Source organism: Oryx dammah, unplaced genomic scaffold (genome assembly GCF_014754425.2).
Source record: "Oryx dammah isolate SB20612 unplaced genomic scaffold, SCBI_Odam_1.1 HiC_scaffold_5, whole genome shotgun sequence".
Lineage (NCBI taxonomy): Eukaryota > Metazoa > Chordata > Mammalia > Artiodactyla > Bovidae > Oryx > Oryx dammah.
Genome location: NW_024070189.1, coordinates 88,438,411 through 88,454,206, shown reverse-complemented (window position 1 = coordinate 88,454,206; position 15,796 = coordinate 88,438,411). Strand labels below are relative to the sequence as shown.

Genomic DNA, 15,796 nt, shown 5'->3' with positions numbered 1-15,796 from the left:
TTGGCCCTGCCCAACGGCCCGCAGATGCCAGGTGGTGGGACACCCAAAGCCAGGCAGCTACCCGAGCCAGGGGTGGGGGGATACAGCCCACCCACCGGCAGAGAGGCCGCCTCAAGACCTCCCTGCCCCCAACCCCACAGCCACGCCTAGACACAGCCCTGCCACCAGAGGACCAAGACTGCAGAAAGCCTGCTAGACCAGCCTCACCACTAGGGGGCTGACACCGTGAGCGCCAAGTTGCTCCAGTCATGTCCAACCCCATGGACTGTAGCCCACCAGGCTCCTCTGTCCATGCGGTGTCTCAGGCAAGAATCCTGGAGTGGGTTGCCATGCCCTCCTCCAGGGGATCTTCCTGACCCAGGGATCAAACCCACGTCTCCTGTGGCTCCCGCACTGCAGGCAGATTCTTTACCCCTGAGCCACTGGGAAAACCCTTAGGTGGCAGACACCAGCTGCAAGACCATGACCCACAAGGCACGCCAGACCCTGCCCTGGGACCAGGCCCAAGCCCTGCCCATGAGCAAGCCAGTGCAACCTCTGGAACACTCCAGAACCCATGCCTGATTGTGTATGGAACCAGCCCCCTTGCCCCACCCCCAACACTGATCTGACACCAGCTCTGGGATCCCCAGGCCCTGCCGCCAGACTCCAGGAACCAGCTCTGCCTGCCAGTAGGCTGGCACCAACCCCAGGACCAGGCTTCACCTGCCAGTGGGTGGGCAACAACCCCACTTCAGTCTTCAGGATCCGGACTCCACCCGCCAGTCAGCACTAGGCCCGGGCCCCCTAGGATCCCATAACTAGATAGCTCGTGACCAGGACCCACTAAACAGCAGCCCGCAGCAGCCACACAAGGCAATGCCCGGTGGCCAGCCAAGCGCACCAGACCACCCACATAGTCACCCGGTTTTACAACAAATGTTAAAGGAACTTCTCAAGGATGTGGAAACCTTGCAGCCCTTGTGCACGGCTGGTGGGGGTGGAAAACGGTGCAGCCGCTGGAGAGAACGGAATGGCGGCTCCTCAAAGGAGTAAACGTAGAGCCAGCATATGAGCCTGCAATCCTACCTCTGGATTTATGCCCAAAGGAACTGAAAGTAGTGACTCAGATACTCTCACAGCCACGTTTGTAGCAGCGTTATTCACAACAGCCAAAAGGCAGGAGAACCCCATGTGTCCATCGATGGATAAATGAACAGACATGTCCAACAACACACCGGAATATTATCTAACCAAAAAAGGAAAGAACTGACACCTGCTGCAACCTGGATAAACCTTGAGGACACGATGCTCAGTGAGAGAAGCCAGACACAGAAGGACAAAACTGTCTGATCCCACTCACAGGGGGTCCTAGAGGAGTCAGATCCACTGAGACAGGAGGTAGATGGTGGGGCCAGGGGCTGGGTGAGGGGCTGGGGAGTCAGTATGGATATTTTTTGGTGGTGGTGGTTTGTTCTTATTTTTTGGCCACTTGGCCTGCTGGATCCTAGTTCCCCAACCAGAGATTGAACCTGAGTGTCCCCAGTGTTGGAAGTGTGGAGTCTTAACCACTGGGGAAGTCCCTGGGTTAGTGTTTAAAGGGACAGAATTTCAATTTGGGAAGATGAGAAAGTTTCGGAAATGGATGGTGGGGATGATTACATAACAGACATGTGAATGTACTTAATGCCACTGAGCTATGCACTTGAAATGGTAAATTTGTGTTATGGATATTTTGCCACAATTAAAATACATTCAGATTTAACAAAAAGAAAAGAGAAGGAAAGAAAACAGCGAGTTCCAAAGACACTCCCAGGGTGGTGGAGTCCCCAGAGTGGAAGGACGAGGGGATACAGGTGCAGGGAGGGCTCTGAGCCTGCAGGGACGTGGACTCACTCGTTGAAGCAGTGGGCAGCGGACACCAGCCACCTAGCGCTGATGATGGCGGCCCCACAGAAGTGTTCGTTGTTTTCACGGAGGCTGACTTGCCAAGGGAACTCCCCTGGGGACGCTTCCACACCACCCACAATCCTGCCAGCTGTCTTCCAGCCAGGCTGCAAGCCACAGTCTGCAAGACAGAGATCACCAACCAGGACCCCCAGAAGGCAGGATTGCAGTTGCCCAGGGGCCATCCCGGCACGTCTGTCTCCAGTCTTTCATCCCCACGGTCCCCATGTTCAGATGTCAAAGATCTGAACCAGCAAATCAGCAGATTCTGGGGGACCACATGGAACAGATTCTCCCTCATGGCCTCAGAAGGAACTGGCCCTGCCGACTCCTTCATCTCAGCCTTCTAACCTCCAGAGCGGGGAGAGAGTAAATTTCTGCTGTCTCATCCACTCAGCCTGAGGTCCTTTGTTTTGGCAGATTCAAGACAACCACACACTAAACTCAGCTATATGAGTGCTACGTACCTATGTGACCCCTAACACAAAACCCTGGACACCAAGACTCGGGTGAGCTCCCCGGGGTTGGAAATACTTTGTGTGTGATGTCACATATGCTTCTGGGTAAACTGGTTAAGCACTGTTCACCTGACTCCACTGGAAGAGACTAAATGGAAGCTTGCTTAAGCTTTGTCTCTCCTGGACTCTGCACTTCTCTTTGCTGACTTTCAGCCGTATCCTTTCACTGTAAGAAGGTATAACCCGCAGCATTACCAAGTCCTATGCGTACTTCCAGTGAATCACTGAGTCTGAGGGGTTGCGGGGACTCCTGACCACACCTGCCAATTTCAATCAACCTCTATATTATCTTCCACATCCAGGCACCAGACACTATGAATGTGTTCCTCACCATGTATTTTGAAAGTTTCAAAGTATTTATATGTCCATCTTTTCATAGGATGCCATATCTCTGTTTATTTAGTCTCCTTTTATGTCCTTCAGCAACATTTTCTATTTAATTGTTATTATAGACATGACCCATGTTTATTTTGTGTTGCCATTGATCAGGTGGCACAGTGGGAAAGAATCTTCCTGCCAGTGCAGGAGATATGAGAGACACAGGTTCAATCCCTGGGTCAGGAAGATCCCCTGGAGGAGGAAACAGCAACCTACTCCAGTATTCTTGCCTGGGAAATCCCATGGACAGAGGAGCCTGGCAGGCTGCAGTCCGTGGAGGTCACAAAAAATCAAACAGAACTGAGCGACTGAGCACATCTTGATCAACAGTGAGATTTTTTTCCATTATATCTTCTAACCTGTTATTACTTGTATAAAGAAAAGCAATAACTTTTTTATGTGCTAGGATTTATCTCCCTCTCATTGTTGAACTGTCTTATTTTTCCAATCTCCTTTTAGTCAATTTATTGATTCATTTAGATAATCATATGCAAATTTTGATAGTTTTCCCTCTTCCTTTCCAATACTTATACCACTGTTCCTGCCTTATCGCATGGGCTAGCACTGTTAGAAAAATGTTGACTACTCTTACGACATTTCAACTGTAATTTTCCCTTGCTCAGATCCTTTTGGTGACTCCCCACTATGTACAGGACAGACCTCCAGTTCCTGGTATTCGAGGCTTCCCGGTTTGACCAGGACCTCTTATCAGCCTGATATCTTCCCTTCTCACCCCACACCTCAAGCTCTCCCTTCTCTGCTTCCTGCTCATGTTTCTTGTCATATCACAGGTGCTCCCTCCCTTTCTCTGCCCAGCTCCAGTGAATGCCAGACCCACATGTCTGCATGGGATGGGCACAGTGGCCCACAGCACAGAGCCAGCAGCTGACCCCGGAAAGGCCATGTGACCTGTGGGCCAGTTCAGACAGGCAGACTGACCGCAGTGGGCCTCGTCGGAGCCGTCGGAGCAGTCCGCTGTGTCATCACACTCTGGGTTCATCTTGGTCACGCACTGGCTGTTCCCACAGGAAAAGGCATTCCCTGGACAGCGGCCTGAGGGCAGACAAGAACCAGGTGCCTGGCCTCACTCCATCTCTCCTGTCTGCACAGAGATTTCTCTCTCCAGGCAGAAACTGCAGAGCAGGAAAAACATCACTTCTCTGCTTTCTTTTCACTGAATCTTTCTGAAACAATCTTCTCAGAGTCAGTACAGACACATAACACACAAGAATGCCAGTTAGCACCCGGGCCAGGGCTGTGCAACCCAAGCATACATGTCCCACGTGTGTACTTTTTACATTTCTGCCATCCATTTTTTTAAAAAGAAATAGGTGAAATTAACTTTTAAATTGGAGTAGAGTACATATAACATAAAATTTGTCACTGAAGTGTAGGTTCACGTTTAGGGTCAGTCATTCTCTGCAGGGTGGGGGGCCATCCTGGGCACCGTGGAGTGGAGAGCATCGCCAGCCCACCACCTCTGGATGCCAGGAGCCCCCAGCCGTCATGACTACAAATGTTCCCAGACATCAAGTGTCCCCTGGGGGAAGGATCACCCCTAGTTGGGAACCATTGAGGTAAAGCTGGATAAATGTAAAAGAATCCACCTGCCAACGCAGGAGATGCAAGAGACGTGGGTTCAATCCCTGGGACAGGAAGATCCCCTGGAGGAGGAAATGGCAACCCACTCAGGTACCCTTGCCTGGGAAATCCCAAGGACAGAGGAGGCTGCTGGGCTAAGTCCATGGGGTCACGAAGAGGCGGACATTGTGTGATACTCATGCTGTGAGCCGGCTGGGAGGGCGTCAGTATATTTAAAGCAGTGAAATTCTAGGTGGTCCAGACTCTTTCCCCCCTCCCCCAAAACTGCATGCTTTCTATCTTTTCTTTTAACAACAACATTCAGTTCAGTTCAGATCAGTTCAGTAGCTCAGTCGTGTCCAACTCTTTGCAACCCCGTGAATCACAGCATGCCAGGCCTCCCTGTCCATCACCAACTCCCGGAGTTCACTCAGACTTGTGTCCATCGAGTCAGTGGTGCCATCCAGCCACCTCATCCTCGGTCGTCCCCTTCTCCTCCTGCCCCCAATCCCTCCCAGCATCAGAATCTTTTCCAATGAGTCAACTCTTCGCGTGAGGTGGCCAAAGTACTGGAGTTTCAGCTTTAGCATCATTCCTTCCAAAGAAATCCCAGGGTTGATCTCCTTCAGAATGGACTGGTTGGATCTCCTTGCAGTCCAAGGGACTCTCAAGAGTCTTCTCCAACACCACACTTCAAAAGCATCAATTCTTCGGCACTCAGCCTTCTTCACAGTCCAACTCTCACATCCATACATGACCACTGGAAAAACCATAGCCTTGACTAGATGGACCTTAGTCAGTAAAGTAATATCTCTGCTTTTGAATATGCTATCTAGGTTGATCATAACTTTTCTTCCAAGGAGTAAGCATCTTTTAATTTCATGGCTGCAATCACCATCTGCAGTGATTTTGGAGCCCCCCAAAATAAAGTCTGACACTGTTTCTACTGTTTCTCCATATATTTCCCATGGAGTGATGGGACCGGATGCCATGATCTTCATTTTCTGAATGTTGAGCTTTAAGCCAACTTTTTCACTCTCCACTTTCACTTTCATCAAGAGGCTTTTTAGTTCCTCTTCACTTTCTGCCATAAGGGTGGTGTCATCTGCATATCTGAGGTTATTGATATTTCTCCCAGCAATCTTGATTCCAGCATTACATCACTTAAAAAAATATAATGCCTTCTTCTAATTATGCTTAGCTCTGAACAATTAAAAGTGCCTCATTTTTTAAATCCTTTGCTCACACAGGACTATGACTCCATCTCCCCCATAAAAGGCTGGTGCACAGAACTAGTGTTTACTGTGTTTGAGGGATTTCCTTTGTGTGCCTTAAAGATGCTTCAGGAAACCTCTCTTGGTGTTTGCAAACAGAGAAAACTGGGCAGAGGGCAAGGGGCTGAAAAAACATACTTGATTTTTAAAAATTGAAGTACAGTTGATTTATAAGCAGGACAAAGGCTAACAGGGTTTTGCCAAGAGAATGCACTGATCATAGCAAACACCTCTTCCAACAACACAAGACATGATTCAACACATGGACATCACCAGATGGTCAATACTGAAATCAGATTGATTATATTCTTTGCAGCCAAAGATGGAGAAGCTCTATATAGTCAGCCAAAAAAAAAAAAAAAAAGAGAGAGAGAGAGACAAGGAGCTGACTGTGGCTGAGATCATGAACTCCTTATTGCAAAATTCAGACTTAAATTGAAGAACGTAGGGAAAGCCACTGGGCCATTCAGGTATGACCTAAATCAAACCCCTTATGATTATACAGTGGAAGTGACAAATAGATTCAAGGGATTAGATCTGATAGAGTGCCTGAAGAACTATGGATGGAGGTTCATAACATTGTACAGGAGGTGGTGATCAAAACCATCTCCAAAAAAAGAAATCCAAAAAGGCAAAAATGGTTGTCTGAGGAGGACTTACAAATAGATGAGAAAAGAAGAGAAGCGAAAAGCAAAGGACAAAGGGAAAGATATACCCATTTAAATGCAGAGTTCCAGAGAATAGTAAGGGGCGATGAGAAAGCTTTTGTGAGTGAACAATGCAAAAAAACAGAGGAAAATAATAGAATGGGAAAGACTAGAGATCTCTTCAGGAAAATTAGAGATACCAAGGGGACATTTCATGCAAAGATGGGCTCAATAAAGGACAGAAATGATATGGACCTAACAGAAGCAGAAGATATTAAGAAGAGGTGGCAAGAACACAGAAAAACTATACACAAAAGATCTTAATGACCTGGATAACCACAATTGTGTGGTCACTTACCTAGAGCATCCCAGAGTGTGAAGTCAAGTGGGCCTAAGGAAGCATCCCTACGATCAAAGCTAGTGGAGGTGATGGAATTCCAGCTGAGCTATTTCAAATCCTAAAAGATGATACTGTTAAAGTGCTGCACTCAATATGCCAGCAAATTTGGAAAACTCAGCAGTGGCCAAAGGACTAGAAAAGGGCAGTTTTCATTCCAATCCCAAAGAAGAATGTTCAAACTACTGCACAACTGCACTCATTTCACATGCTAGCAAAGTAATATTCAAAATCCTCCAAGCTAGGCTTCAACAGTATGTGAACTGTGAATTTCCAAATGTTCAAACTGGATTTAGAAAAGGCAGAGGACCCAGAGATCAAATTGCCAACATCTACTGGGTCATAGAAAAAACTAGAGAATTCCAGAAAAATATCTACTTCTGCTTCATTGACTATGCTAAAGCCTGTGGCTCTGTAGATGACAAAAAAACTGTGGGAAATTCTTAAAGAGATGCGAATACCAGAACACCTTACCTGCCTCCTGAGAAACCTGTATGCAAGTCAAGAAGCAACAGTTAGAACTGGACATGGAACAACAGACTGGTTCAAAATTGGGCAAGGAGTATGTCAAGACTGTATATTGTCACTCTGCTTATTTAACTTACATGTAGAGTACATCTTGTAAAATGCCAGGCTAGATGAATCACAAGCTGGAATCAAGACTGTTGGGAAAAATATCAATAACCTCAGATATGCAGATGACACCACCCTAATGGCAGAAAGTGAAGAAGAATTAAACAGCTTCTTGATGAAGGTGAAAGAGGAGAGTGAAAAAGCTGGCTTATAACTCAACATTCAAAAAACAAAGATCATGGCATCCAGTTCCATCACTTCATGGCAAATAGATGGGGAAACAATAGAAGCAGTGACAGATTCTATTTTCTTTGGCTCCAAAATCACTGTAGACAGTGACTGCAGCCATGAAATTAAAAGACACTTGCTCCTCGGAAGAAAAGTGTTGACAAACCTAGACAGCATATTAAAAAGCAGAGACATTACTTTGCCTGCAAAGGTCCATATAGTCAAAGCTATGGATTTTCCAGTAGTCATGAACAGATGTGAGAACTGAGCGCTGAAGAACTGATGCCTTTGAACTGTGGTGCTGGAGGACTCTTGAGAATCACTTGGATATTTGGAAGATCCAACCCGTCAATCCTAAAGGAAATCAACCCTGAATACTCATTGGAAGGACTGATGCTGAAGCTGAAGCTCAAGCTCCAATACTTTGGCCACCTGATGCAGAGAGTTGACTGACTGGGAAAGCTCAGAATGTTGGGAAAGATTGAAGGCAGGAGGAGAAGGGGATGACAGAGGATGAGATGGTTGGATGGCTCAATGGACATGAATTTGAGCAAACTCCTGGAGATAGTGGACAGGGAAGCCTGGCATGTTGTGGTCCATGGGGTTGCAAAGAGTCAGACACAACTGAGCGACTAAACAACAACAGTAGTTGGTTTATAATGTGTTCAATCCTGCTTTGTAGCAAAGCGATTCAGTTATACATGTATACACTCTTTTTCATATTCTTTTCCCTTATGTTTTGTCTCAGGACATTGACTATATTAATAGTTCCCTGTGCTATACAGTAGGACTTTATTGTTCATCCATCCTATATATAATAGTTTGTATCTGCTAATCCCCAACTCATAATCCTTCCCTCCCTGACCCTCCTCCACCTTGGCAATCCCAAATCTGTTCTCAATATTGTGAGTCTGTTTTGTAGATAAGTTTGTTGTAACATCTTTTAAATTCCACATATAAGTGATGTCATATGGTATTTGTCTTTCTCTGCCTGACTTACTTCTAGTATGAGAACCTCTAGGTCCATCCAGGTTGCTGCAAATGGCATTATTTCATTCTTTTTTATGGCTGAGTAGTATTCCATTGTGTATATGTGTACATGTGTGGTGTAAACACCACATTTTCTTTATCCATTCATCAAAACATACCTGATTTTAAGTCTCTTTCTGTCAGTGGCCCCTTCTGGCTTCCTGCAGCAAAACAAAGAAATAAAAGATTATTTAGCGAGTGGCGCATTTCTTTGACAACATCATATTGCAAAGCAGAGAACTGCACTGTCTACCTGGGAGCCCCTTAAAGTCTAACTTAACTGAGATAAAATCAGATAAAATATTCTGTTCCTCATAATAAGAGCACAACAGCCGCATGGGGCAGGTGGCTGCCAGAGTGGATGGTGAAGACCTGAAACAATTTCATCTGTGCAGAAATCTCTCTTAGCATTGGTGAGGTTACTAAGACACCAAGCGTATCAGGGGTGGTAGAAGGGGACTGTAAATGTCCTCCAATGCCAGGTCAAGGCAATAACCTTTTAATCTGCACACTCTAAAATCACATCTGGCTGTCAAATCCCAACACACAGTAATCTTAGAATTTTAGAGTATAACATCTACGCTTAGTTCTATACCAGGGGGCCAGGGGCCAAATCTGGCCCACCACTTGTTTTTATAAAGTTTTATTGATACACAGAGAAGTGTCCATTTGTTTACATATTGTCTTTGCTGCTTTTGTGCTATGATAGCCAGGTTGAGTCATCTTGACAGAGACCCAGTGGGTGGCAAAGATGAAAATAATTACAAGCTGCCACCCTGTGGTGTCTACCACTGAAGGTAAAGCAATGTATATATGTTTCCTCGTCACTGAAAGGGTCGATTATGGAAAGTGTCAAGTTTAATGCAACTTCCACCTGGCTCCCCTCCCCCAGCACATCCCTCCCAAAGTCTCCTTGTCTCTGGGGTCACTCCCCTGTGAGCTGAGCAGACACGATGGTGCCACAGAGGGCTGGGGGATGCCACAACCCTGGGGTCACTCACCTGTGAGCTGGGCAGACACAATGGTGCCATAGGAGGCCAGGGGGATGCCAAGGCCCTGCAGCCTCGCATGAAGTCCCCGCTGCAATAGCTGCTCCTCCAGGCCCGGGCTCGGCATCCACAGCAGCAGAAAGTGCAGCCGGAAACGCACCAGGACGCTGGCGTTGCCCTCCCTGGTGGGGAGGACATTGGCCTTGAGAGGGAGGGCACTTCTCAGCTGGAATTCTCTGCAAATCCAGGGGTCCCCCAAGATCCTTTACCCCCAGGAGGCCCTCACTCACCAGTAACTCAGCACCGTGCAGCCCACGCAGCTGGACTCCAATTCTGTCTCTTGAAAGCTGCTGACAAACTGCAAGAGAAACAACAGCCACAAATGTGAGATCCCATGAGACCCTGGGGTGGGAGAGTGGGGGAGGAGGAGAAAAGCACCTCCTCTTCAACTCCATGTGTGCAGTCAGTTCACACCGCTGAGTGAGTGATGGGGTGGGCAGTCCCAGGTCGTGCCTAGGAAAACACAGCTCCACCAACACATGACGGAGAAACGTGTGGTCCCTCCACACACAGGAGCATCACTCAGCCATGAGCAGAGGCGAAGCCCTGACACTCACAACCACGTGGACGGACCCTGAGAACACGGTGCTCAGTGAGAGAAGCAGACACAGAGGGACGCACAGGGTGTGACTCCACTGACGGGAAACGTCCAGAACAGGCTGATCCACAGACACAGAGAGTGGGTTCCTGGTGGTCAGGGGCTGGGGAGCAGGGGAGTGACTGCTGATGGGAGACGGGGTTTCCTTTGGGGGTGATGAAAGCTCCTGGAATTAGAGGTGATAGTTGCACAACTCTGTGACTGTACTAAATGTCACTTTAAAAATGGATGAATTTGGACTTGCCTGCAGGTCCAGTGTCTAAGACTCTGAGCTTCCACTGCAGCGGGCATTAGTTCCATGCCTGGGAAGGGGAATCTGCCTGCAATGTGGAAGCCCTGGGTTTGATCCCTGGGTGGGGAAGATCCCCTGAAGAAGGAAATGGAAACCCACTCTAGGATTCTTGCCTGGAGAATCCCATGGACAGAGGAGCCTGGTGGGCTATAGTCCATGGGGGTTGCAAAGAGTCGGACATGACTGAGTGACTAACACTTTCACTTTCAGAGGAACTAAGATCCCACATGCCACATGGCATGGCCAAAAAAAAAACCAAGTGAGGTATAAGTTGGATTTCTCTGGTGGTCTAGTGGTTAAGTCTCTGTGCTTCTACTGCAGAGGGCGTGGGTTCAATTCCCGGGCAGGGAAGTTCAACACGCCACACAACACAGCCAAAAAAAAGGGGTGTAAGTCACCTACCATAAAAGCTCACCTTTTAAAAGTGTACAGTTAGATGGGCCTTTAGGTACATTCGCAGATTTGTACAACTCACCACGATTTTAAAACATTCTCATCGCTCCAAAAGAAGCCCATCCCCATTACCAGTTACACCCCCCATCCCCTCCCCCAGCCCCTGACCACAGGAACCCACTCGCTGTGTCTGTGGATCAGCCTGTTCTGGACCTTCCCCACCAGTGGAGTCACCGCCTGAGTGTCCGTGTCTGCGTCTCTCACTGAGTGGCGTGTTCTCCCCAGCTGGTAGTGGTAGTGGGTGTCAGGGCTGCTGGAGGGTTGGAGGGTTCCCAGCTGTTTGTCCATTAGCTGCTGATGGACAGTCCAGCTGCTCTCACTTGGGGGTTATCATGACTCATGTGCTGGGAGCACCACGTTTCCTTTGGGAGCAGATTTCTGTGTGGACACACGTTTTGGTTTCTCTGGGGCAGACACCCAGGAACGGAATGGCTGGGTCAGGTGGTATTGCTGTTCATCATCCAGTTGCTTAGTCGTGTCCAATTCTTTGCAACCCCATGGACTACAGCACGCCAGGTTTCCCTGTCCATCACCAACTCCCGGAGTTTCCTCAGACTCAAGTCCATTAAGTTGGTGATGCCATCCAACCATCTCATCCGCTGCCGCCCCCTCTCCTCCTGCCCTTAATCTTTCCCAGCATCAGGGTCAAACTGCCACACTGCTGTCCACAGAGGCTGCCCCTTTTCAGATTCCCACCAGCCACATAGGAAAGTTCTGATTTCTCTACTGAAATGCAGTTTACAACCTTCCAATAAGACCTATGGGTCTTGTAGACGGAGGTTCCCACCCGATGCTGCCATCCCCTGCTTTCCAGAAAGAACCAGCCGTGCCCTGTTCATCCCATGGCCCCTCTCCCTTCCTCTGCCCTGCTGCCTCAGTCACAGCCCCTGGCCACCCACTTGCCGCCCCCACCCCTGGCTCCCAGGACCCTCACCAGCATTTCCAGAGCGGGTGTGAGCGTGCGGTAGTACTCTGAGGTCTCCTGCTGCAAGCTGGGGGCAAACCGGATCCCACGCAGCTCAGCCGTGTGCTCTGTGTCGACGCCCTGTGTAGAAAGGGAGGCTGCGGACGAGACCAGGGCCCCGTGAGAGCGCCCACTGCAGGGGCAGGGCTCAGTCAGTGAAGCTGACCTCCAAGGCCCCCTGCCACCCCAGGGGTGGTCATCCCAACTAATGCAGGTGGGCTGACTCCCTGGGGGTTGAGTGACTATTAACAGTGCTCTTTTTTTTTCAAGAGGACTATTTTTTTAAAGTCTTTATTGAATTTGTTCCAACAATGGTTCTGCTTTATGATTTTGGTTTCTGACCACCAGGCATGTGGGATCATAGCTCCCCTACCAGGGATCAAACCTGTATCCCCTGCGAGTCCTAACCACTTGACCATCAGGGAAGTCACTACGTGCCCCCTCATCCACTCTCACCCATCACTCACCTGAAGGCCATCTGATAGCCAAAGAAAAAGAATTTTTTTTTAATTTAAAAATAGAAGTAGCTGTCATCTACACTATGGAAGTCTGGTCCCAGCTCTACTTACTGGAACGAATATTCATCCAGATAGATATTTAGATATTTATTTATTGAATAGATAGAACAAACAGACTAAAACAATTCTAAAAATGGTTGTTTTCTCCTGCAAGGAACTAAAAAGAAAGATAACAAGAACCCCACTATGTGGACGCAAGTGCTTATGCTCTGGGCCCCCAATAAGCCCCACACTTTTCCTCTGAAATACCCACGGCTCCCACACACTTGGAGAAACAGTCCAGCCAAGGGCCCGTGTAAAACTGTACATCACTGAGTAAAATTCTGAGCTGTCTGGGAAGGGGACAAATTTGAACTGTAATTTTAAAATTGTTTTTAAATTTTGGGGGGCTCCAAAATCACTGCAGATGGTGACTGCAGCCATGAAATTAAAAGATGCTTACTCCTTGGAAGAAAAGTTATGACCAATATGAGACAGCATATTCAAAAGCAGAGACATTACTTTGCTGCCTAAGGTCCGTCTAGTCAAGGCTATGGTTTTTCCTGTGGTCATGTATGGATGTGAGAGTCGGACTGTGAAGAAGGCTGAGCGCCGAAGAATTGATGCTTTTGAACTGTGGTGTTGGAGAAGACTCTTGAGAGTCCCTTGGACTGCAAGGAGATCCAACCAGTCCATTCTGAAGGAGATCAACCCTGGGATTTCTTTGGAAGGAATGATGCTAAAGCTGAAACTCCAGTACTTTGGCCACCTCATGCGAAGAGTTGACTCATTGGAAAAGACTCTGATGCTGGGAGGGATTGGGGGCAGGAAGAGAAGGGGACGACAGAGGATGAGATGGCTGGATGGCATCTCTGACTTGATGGACATGAGTCTGAGTGAACTCTGGGAGTTGGTGATGGACAGGGAGGCCTGGCGTGCTGCGATTCATGGGGTCGCAAAGAGTCGGACATGACTGAGCGACTGAACTGAACTGAAAGCCTTCCTTGGAAGAAAAGTTATGACCAACCTAGATAGCATATTGAAAAGCAGAGACATTACTTTGCCAACAAAGGTCCGTCTAGTCAAGGCTATGGTTTTTCCTGTGGTCATGTATGGATGTGAGTGTTGGACTGTGAAGAAGGCTGAGCGCCAAAGAATTGATGCTTTTGAACTGTGGTGTTGGAGAAGACTCTTGAGAGACCCTTGGACTGCAAGGAGATCCAACCAGTCCATTCTAAAGGAGATCAGGCCTGGGTGTTCTTTGGAAGGAATGATGCTAAAGCTGAAACTCCAGTACTTTGGCCACTTCATGCAAAGAGTTGACTCATTGGAAAAGACTCTGATGCTGGGAGGGATTGGGGGCAGGAAGAGAAGGGGACGACAGAGGATGAGATGGCTGGATGGCATCTCTGACTTGATGGACATGAATCTGAGTGAACTCCGGGAGTTGGTGATGGACAAGGAGGCCTGTTGTGCTGCAATTCATGGGGTCGCAAAGAGTCAGGCACGACTGAGCAACTGAACTGAACTGAACTGAAAGCCTTCCTTGGCTTCAGAGGTTCTGCTGGAGATTTGATCTAACTGTTGTCCCAGAATGTATCTGTGCTTCTAGAATGGAGTTGTGAAACTGACTCCTGCTGGGGGACAGGGTTGAGGGGGGAGGCAGGGCGCATGCGCCCACGCACACACGAAAACCAGTTTTCCTGCACTTCACCTCACAGCCATCAGAGGGCATCTATCAGCCATGCCAGACTTCCAGCTATTCCAGATATTCACAAACATACATCTATACATTTTAAATATATATTAAAATATACACGTAATATTAAAATATATACATCCCACATTGGGTTGCCAACTTATTATTTTGCCACATGACACCATTTCCCCCCAAAACTGCCAGTTACCATCATTTCTTGAACGAAGGGTGACTTTCACACCCCCACACAGAACTAAGAAACTCATCTCAGAAGGAGCTCGGGTCAGAGCAGAACTTCCCGTGATGGCGGAAGGTCCTAGATCTGAGCATCCCCTGCAGAAACCACGAGCCACCCGTGAAATGTGGCTGGCAGGGATGTAGGAACTGGATTTCAGCTGTCATTTAAATTAAGTCTAAATGGCACTGGGGCTCAGGGCTACCATGCGGAGGTGTGGGGCAGCCCTGGAACTCTGTGCAGTTGGCAGGTGTCTGCTGGAGCCTTCCACTGACATAAAAAGACCTCTGTGTATTTCTGTAACTGCAGCCCACAGCATTCACAACAGGTCATCATTTTGTATGTGTGGGTGTGCGCTCAGTTGTGTCCGACTCTTTTCGACCCCATGGACTGTAGTCCACCAGGCGCCTCTGTCCATGGAATTGTCCAGGCAAGAATATTGGAGTGGGTTGCCATCTCTTTCAGGGGATCTTTTGGTCCCAGGGATCGAATCCATGTCTTTTATGTCTCCTGGATTGGCAGGTGAGTTCTTTACCACTAGCGCCACCTGGGAAGCCTTATTTTGTATGAAGTGAGAGGGACTTCCCTGAGGGTCCAATGGTTAAGACTCAGTGCTTCCACAGCAGGAGCATGGATTCAGTTCCTGGTTGGGGAACTCAGATCCAGCATGCCGTGTGGCATGGCAAAAAGTAATAATAATAAAGTGGGAGCCACTGTTGACTGGGAGGTGTGAAAGTTAACAACTGCTCACTCATTTCTTATATTTTTGGGGACTTTCCAAATTTCTCAAAATAAGTTCATTCCCCTACTGGTCTCCATTTCACCCTGGCCATGAATCTTCATTAAGAACCCCATATGTGGGAGACCTGAAATTTGCAGGTATTACCACGATGCCCAGGCTCCCAGTGCCCAGCCTGGTGCTAAGTGCAGCAACGTCTAGCGCCGGGCCCCCCTGCCTTGCTCTTGGTGGCCTCCGTGGCCTGTATGCTCGGCCTTTGCTCTGGGACACCCCTGAGCGACCCCCAGGCATCTTTCTGCCTGTCTCCTGGTGTGTGGACCCAAGCAAGCCCACGGCCACTCACCCACAAGGACTCCCAGGGTGACGAGGATGATGCTGGTGGCCACAACAGTGGAGAGGGCCGGCCGGCAGCGCATGGCATCTGCAGCCAGGATGTCCTTGGTGGCTCCAGGCACCAGCTGTAAGTCACTGGCAGTGGGCTCCATGGCTCCCGGACACAGGGACCTGGAGGCGAGCAGAAGAGAGGCAGAAAAGCGAGCTCAGAGCTAGGGGGCACTTCTCTTCCCCTAAGCAAGGGTCTTCCTTGTGCAAACATAGCTGCCATCAATAGCACCTGAGGCGAGCCTGGATTCTTGCTAGCAGATGTGAGTTGATTTAAGCCACTAAGCATGAGGTGATGTTGTGGTGTGGCATAACAGTGACTACAATGCTCCTTCATC

The 15,796-nt window shown here is 48.4% G+C and overlaps 1 protein-coding gene across 2 annotated transcripts in view; it reads right to left on the bottom strand.

Annotated features, from left to right (window-relative positions):
- Positions 1–15,562, bottom strand: part of TMPRSS9 (transmembrane serine protease 9) — a 30,026-nt gene extending 14,464 nt beyond the window's left edge. Inside the window, exons 1-7 of one of the 2 annotated variants that reach the window (XM_040241876.1) lie at positions 15,421–15,562; positions 11,878–12,005; positions 9,831–9,898; positions 9,553–9,722; positions 8,671–8,712; positions 3,762–3,875; positions 1,876–2,047 (exon numbers count right to left, since the gene is read on the bottom strand). In XM_040241876.1, coding sequence (XP_040097810.1) covers positions 1,876–2,047; positions 3,762–3,875; positions 8,671–8,712; positions 9,553–9,722; positions 9,831–9,898; positions 11,878–12,005; positions 15,421–15,562 — 836 coding nt within the window. The remainder of the gene's footprint in view (positions 1–1,875; positions 2,048–3,761; positions 3,876–8,670; positions 8,713–9,552; positions 9,723–9,830; positions 9,899–11,877; positions 12,006–15,420) is intronic. The other variant, XM_040241877.1, reaches the window with a different exon arrangement.
- Between the last annotated feature and the right edge of the window lie 234 nt (positions 15,563–15,796).